General features: G+C 41.5%; 1 protein-coding gene across 1 annotated transcript in view; it reads right to left on the minus strand.

Annotated features, from left to right (window-relative positions):
- Window positions 1-7,109, minus strand: part of cdh23 (cadherin-related 23) — a 655,816-nt gene that overhangs the window by 123,137 nt on the left and 525,570 nt on the right. The window contains exon 38 of the mRNA XM_036980724.1: window positions 2,985-3,206. Coding sequence (XP_036836619.1) covers window positions 2,985-3,206 — 222 coding nt within the window. The remainder of the gene's footprint in view (window positions 1-2,984; window positions 3,207-7,109) is intronic.

A 7,109-nucleotide genomic window follows, 5' to 3' on the forward strand; every position in this document is an offset into this window, starting at 1 on the left:
CCTCAAACAGTCACACTCCAAACTCCACTATGGCCAAGACCAAAGAGCTGTCAAAGGACAGCAGAAACAAAATTGTAGACCTGCACCAGGCTGGGAAGACTGAATCTGCAATAGGTAAGCAGCTTGGTTTGAAGAAATCAACTGTGGGAGCAATTATTAGGAAATGGAAGACATACAAACCACTGAAAATCTCCCTTGATCTGGGGCTCCACGCAAGATCTCACCCCGTGGGGTCAAAATGATCACAAGAACAGTGAGCAAAAATCCCAGAACCACACGGCGGGATCTAGTGAATGACCTGCAGAGAGCTTGGACCAAAGTAACAAAGCCTACCATCAGTAACACACTACGCTGCCAGGGACTCAAATCCTGCAGTGCCAGACGTGTCCCCCTGCTTAAGCCAGTACATGTCCAGGCCCGTCTGAAGTTTGCTAGAGAGCATTTGGATGATCCAGAAGAAAATTGGGAGAATGTCATATGGTCTGATGAAACCAAAATATAACTTTTTGGTAAAAACTCAACTCGTCGTGTTTGGAGGACAAAGAATGCTGAGTTGCATCCAAAGAACACCATACCTACTGTGAAGCATGGGGGTGGAAACATCATGCTTTGGGGCTGTTTTTCTGCAAAGGGACCAGGACGACTGATCCATGTAAAGGAAAGAATGAATGGTGCCATGTATCGTGAGATTTTGAGTGAAAACCTCCTTCCATCAGCAAGGGCATTGAAGATGAAACGTGGCTGGGTCTTTCAGCATGACAATGATCCCAAACACACCGCCCGGGCAACGAAGGAGTGGCTTCGTAAGAAGCATTTCAAGGTCCTGGAGTGGCCTAGCCAGTCTCCAGATCTCAACCCCATAGAAAATCTTTGGGGGAAGTTGAAAGTCCGTGTTGCCCAGCAACAGCCCTAAAACATCAACATTCCATGGAGGAATGGGCCACAATACCAGCAACAGTGTGTGAAAACCTTGTGAAGACTTACAGAAAACGTTTGACCTCTGTCATTGCCAACAAAGGGTATATAACAAAGTATTGAGATAAACATTTGTTATTGACCAAATACTTATTTTCCACCATAATTTGCAAATAAATTCATAAAAAATCCTACAATGTGATTTTCTGGATTTTTTTCTCTCATTTTGTCTGTTATAGTTGAAGTGTACCTATGATGAAAATTACAGGCCTCTCTCATATTTTTAAGTGGGAGAACTTGCACAATTGGTGGCTGACTAAATACTTTTTTGCCCCACTGTATATACTGTATTCTATACTATATCTTAGTCTGTTACGCTGTAGGAGCATATACCCACGTGCCATCTCCTCATTGGTTTTTAGGACCATATACCCACGTGGGTGATTAAGAGATGAACTGAGGTCCACACTCCGGTCTAGTTGGTGGTGGTAATATACCTTAAAGTTGGTTGCGACCGCCATATAAAGTCCAAAGAAGAAGAAGATGCCTGAAGGAGGAGAGATTACCTAAAACAAACTCAGTTTACCCTTTTATCTGTAGATTAATTGTCAGAGTAGGGGACCTTTTGCATTTCAGGTTAAATAAAAACACAATGTCATTTTAAATTAGCTAGCAACAGCAAGTTAGCTAGTTAAATTGCCATAAATGTTAGTTTATCGACCTGTCCCCAAATTACTATAGTTGGTTCAGAGTTCATTTGATATTTCAACCTGCGTGTCCTGATCGTGACTGGTGCACATGCACAGGCTGTCTGATCAGCATGTTAGGCTACTATGGTGAGCGAGCATTGCACCTTTGCATTTTCAATTAAGTATGGATTACCCATTTATTTGTCTCTGCCTGCAAATCGTCATCCTAAAAGGTAGGCTATATCCTATTGGAAAATGCAAAATGTAGTGTTGCTGTCATCATTCTTGCTGCCTGCAGTTCAGTAGCCATACCTGCGAGATCAGTTGCACGTGTGGTCTCAAATAAATAAAGTAGGCTATAGCCTATGTATACATGGGTTGAGAAGCACAGGACAGTTATCTTTCACAGGAAAAGTACTTCCTAAGTAGGCCTGTGATTAGGCTATAGTTTACTACATTGCCTGTAAATAGGCCTATATATTGATCACCCATATTTCTCCATCTCAAAATCTTCCCACTCCTAAAGGTAGTCTATAAAATAGCTCAAGAGAAAATGCAAGTCAATCCAACACTGCTCTCTTCAAACTACATCTAGCATATTGGCTGATAAAGCCCATTAATAAAATATAAGGGCCATGTGAAATTCTCTGGTAATTTAACCTATTTCTTAAGTTATTTTTGCGCGTTTGATATTGCCTATAGAGTGCAAAATTGCTGGGACCATGGCTGGCAATTGAGCTACATCACATCCGCCTAAAATAACATTGTGAGACTGCAGTTGAGTTTGGGACCAGTTCTTGCAGTATTGGGTGGGAGCGAGTGTGGGATGAAGAAAGCCATCCTGTACAGACCTCTACTGTACACCATGACAGTGAAGCATGTAACGTTAGATGTTTATTACTGTGTCAGTGTGAAAAGTAGGGAATTAGATCAGGGAACTGACAGATCAATAACGTTACATTGACATACTGACTAATACAACTCACATGGCACTGAAGAAACATCAGAATATCACTCTTCAATCATTTGGCCAATGATTTCCTTGTTTGATTCAGGTCTAGTTTGATTGAGGCGAAAATAACAGCTAATGTAAGCCAACTTTTTGCTAGCTCTCTATCTAACGGCACATCAACTGGTGAAAGCCTGCCAAGTTCATTTACTTCTGAAAAGTGACAAAACAAAGGCTACTAAACATGTCCAAACAAACAGCCTAAATCCAGTCGGATAAACACTTCAAACAGCCTAACCGACCGCTCGGAGGCGTCTGCATGGTCCTAAAGCACACCGTTGCCTAGCTTTGTATCACATTCCAATTATAAAACTGGGGTGGACAAAAATGCAATTTCAGAATTTGTGTAAAATATCTGTCCATATTCTTACGGTAATTTGATTGATGCAGAAGGTGATGGCCAGGTTGCCGTGGTCGATGGTGTATCGGAGGGTGCCGTTGAGGCCCTCGTCTGGGTCGATGGCGGTTACTGTGGCAATGGTGGCCCCCAAGGTGTCGGGGCCCTCGCTCAGCACCGTCACATACTCCTCCTCTGGAAACTCTGGCGCGTTGTCATTTTCATCCACTATATGCACGTAGATGGTGGTCGATGACTGGTGGGGAAACAAAAATTGGTGTAGAAAAAGCATGTTGAGGGCACATACATTACTGAGTGAAAAATAAACTCCAGCACACTAGTGATCTTGACACTCCACATGTTTGATAGATCTATATGGTCACAGGAAATATATAGATTTCCCTTTTACACATTTTCCATAACATACAGTGCCTTGCGAAAGTATTCGGCCCCCTTGAACTTTGCGACCTTTTGCCACATTTCAGGCTTCAAAAATAAAGATATAAAACTGTATTTTTTTGTGAAGAATCAACAACAAGTGGGACACAATCATGAAGTGGAACGACATTTATTGGATATTTCAAACTTTTTTAACAAATCAAAAACTGAAAAATTGGGCGTGCAAAATTATTCAGCCCCTTTACTTTCAGTGCAGAAAACTCTCTCCAGAAGTTCAGTGAGGATCTCTGAATGATCCAATGTTGACCTAAATGACTAATGATGATAAATACAAACCACCTGTGTGCAATCAAGTCTCCGTATAAATGCACCTGCACTGTGATAGTCTCAGAGGTCCGTCAAAAGCGCAGAGAGCATCATGAAGAACAAGGAACACACCAGGCAGGTCCGAGATACTGTTGTGAAGAAGTTTAAAGCCGGATTTGGATACAAAAAGATTTCCCAAGCTTTAAACATCCCAAGGAGCACTGTGCAAGCGATAATATTGAAATGGAAGGAGTATCAGACCACTGCAAATCTACCAAGACCTGGCCGTCCCTCTAAACTTTCAGCTCATACAAGGAGAAGACTGATCAGAGATGCAGCCAAGAGGCCCATGATCACTCTGGATGAACTGCAGAGATCTACAGCTGAGGTGGGAGACTCTGTCCATAGGACAACAATCAGTCGTATATTGCACAAATCTGGCCTTTATGGAAGAGTGGCAAGAAGAAAGCAATTTCTTAAAGATATCCATAAAAAGTGTCGTTTAAAGTTTGCCACAAGCCACCTGGGAGACACACCAAACATGTGGAAGAAGGTGCTCTGGTCAGATGAAACCAAAATGTAACTTTTTGGCAACAATGCAAAACGTTATGTTTGGCGTAAAAGCAACAAAGCTGAACACACCATCCCCACTGTCAAACATGGTGGTGGCAGCATCATGGTTTGGGCCTGCTTTTCTTCAGCAGGGACAGGGAAGATGGTTAAAATTGATGGGAAGATGGATGGAGCCAAATACAGGACCATTCTGGAAGAAAACCTGATGGAGTCTGCAAAAGACCTGAGACTGGGACGGAGATTTGTCTTCCAACAAGACAATGATCCAAAACATAAAGCAAAATCTACAATGGAATGGTTCAAAAATAAACATATCCAGGTGTTAGAATGGCCAAGTCAAAGTCCAGACCTGAATCCAATGGAGAATCTGTGGAAAGAACTGAAAACTGCTGTTCACAAATGCTCTCCATCCAACCTCACTGAGCTCGAGCTGTTTTGCAAGGAGGAATGGGGAAAAAATTCAGTCTCTCGATGTGCAAAACTGATAGAGACATACCCCAAGCGACTTACAGCTGTAATCGCAGCAAAAGGTGGCGCTACAAATTATTAACTTAAGGGGGCTGAATAATTTTGCACGCCCAATTTTTCCGTTTTTGATTTGTTAAATAAGTTTGAAATATCCAATAAATGTCGTTCAACTTCATGATTGTGTCCCACTTGTTGTTGATTCTTCACAAAAAAATACAGTTTTATATCTTTATGTTTGAAGCCTGAAATGTGGCAAAAGGTCGCAAAGTTCAAGGGGGCCGAATACTTTCGCAAGGCACTGTATACTGTAAAACAATGTTTTGGTCTGGGTAGATCTTCAACGAGGGCTTTTAAAAAAAATGGTATACCGTTTTCTCCATCAAATCAAATGTTATTTGTCACATACACATGTTTAGCAGATGTTATTGCGGGTGTAGAAAAATGCTTGTGTTTCTAGCTCCAACAGTGCAGTAATATCTAACAATTCACAACAATACACACTACCTAAAAGTAAAAGAATGGAATTAAGGAATATATAAATATTAGGATGGGCAATGTCACAGTGGCATAGACTAAAATACAGTAGAGTAGAATACAGTATATACATATGAGATGTGTAAAGCAAAAATATGTAAACATTAATAAAGTGACTAGTGTTCCATTAGTGGCCAGTGATTTCAAGTCTATGTATATGGGGCAGCAGCTTCTAAGGTGCAGGGTTACTTACGTAACTGAGTGGAAGCCGCATAGTGATGGTTATTTAACAGTCTGATGGCCTTGAGTAATACGCACCTGATAATACGATAGGTCCGAGTTATATATTTTTCTAATGAATGTAGGGCTTACATACACTGAGTTTACAAAACATTAGGGACACCTTCCTAATATTGCACCCCCTTTAGCCCTCAGAACAGCCTCAATTTGTCGGGGAATGGACTGTACAAGGTGTCGAAAGCGTTCCACAGGGATGCTGGCCCATGTTGACTCCAATGCTTCCCACGGTTGGGGCAAGTTGGCTCAATGTCCTTTGGGTGTTGGACCAGTTTTGATTCACACGGAAAACTGTTGAGTGTGAAAATAGTTTGTCTTGCCCATTTATCTTCTGAATGGCACACATACACAATTTACATTTACATGTATTTTTGTCATTTAGCAGACGCTCTTATACAGTGAGTTACAGTAGTGAGTGCCTACATTTTCATACTTTTTCTTGGTACTGTCTCAATTGTCTCGAGAATTTAAAATATTTTTTGAACATGTCTCCTCTCCTTCTAGTTTCAGTTTTGTTGTGAACAAAATGTAGGCCTATGTGTGTGGGGCTGTGGGCGTGCACAGGACTGCAGGCACAGATACAGACACATACATACATACACTTCACACAAACAGGAAATTAAGTAACAAAGAACAGAAGCCAAGGTCAAATACTGAAATTATACTTTGGATTAAATAATATATACAGTGGGGCAAAAAAGTATTTAGTCAGCCACCAATTGTGCAAGTTCTCCCACTTAAAAGATGAGAGAGGCCAGTAATTTTCATCATAGGTACACTTCAACTATGACAGACAAAATGAAAAAAAAATCCAGAAAATCACATTGTAGGATTTTTTATGAATTTATTTGCAAATTATGGTGGAAAATAAGTATTTGGTCACCTACAAACAAGCAAGATTTCTGGCTCTCACAGACCTGTAACTTCTTCTTTAAGAGGCTCCTCTGTCCTCCACTTGTTACCTGTATTAATGACACCTGTTTGAACTTGTTATCAGTATAGAAGACACCTGTCCACAACCTCAAATAGTCACACTCCAAACTCCACTATGGCCAAGACCAAAGAGCTGTCAAAGGACAGCAGAAACAAAATTGTAGACCTGCACCAGGCTGGGAAGACTGAATCTGCAATAGGTAAGCAGCTTGGTTTGAAGAAATCAACTGTGGGAGCAATTATTAGGAAATGGAAGACATACAAGACCACTGATAATCTTCCTCGATCTGGGCCTCCACGCAAGATCTCACCCCGTGGGGTCAAAATGATCACAAGAACCACATGGGGGACCTAGTGAATGACCTGCAGAGAGCTTGGATCAATGTAACAAAGCCTACCATCAGTAACACACTACGCCGCCAGGGACTCAAATCCTGCAGTGCCAGACGTGTCCCCCTGCTTAAGCCAGTACATGTCCAGGCCCGTCTGAAGTTTGCTAGAGAGCATTTGGATGATCCAGAAGAAGATTGGGAGAATGTCATATGGTCTGATGAAACCAAAATATAACTTTTTGGTAAAAACTCAACTCGTCGTGTTTGGAGGAGAATGCTGAGTTGGATCCAAAGAACACCATACCTACTGTGAAGCATGTGGGTGGAAACATCATGCTTTGGGGCTGTTTTTCTGCAAAGGGACCAGGACGACTGAT

Source organism: Oncorhynchus mykiss, chromosome 1 (genome assembly GCF_013265735.2).
Source record: "Oncorhynchus mykiss isolate Arlee chromosome 1, USDA_OmykA_1.1, whole genome shotgun sequence".
In the NCBI taxonomy this organism is placed as follows: domain Eukaryota; kingdom Metazoa; phylum Chordata; class Actinopteri; order Salmoniformes; family Salmonidae; genus Oncorhynchus; species Oncorhynchus mykiss.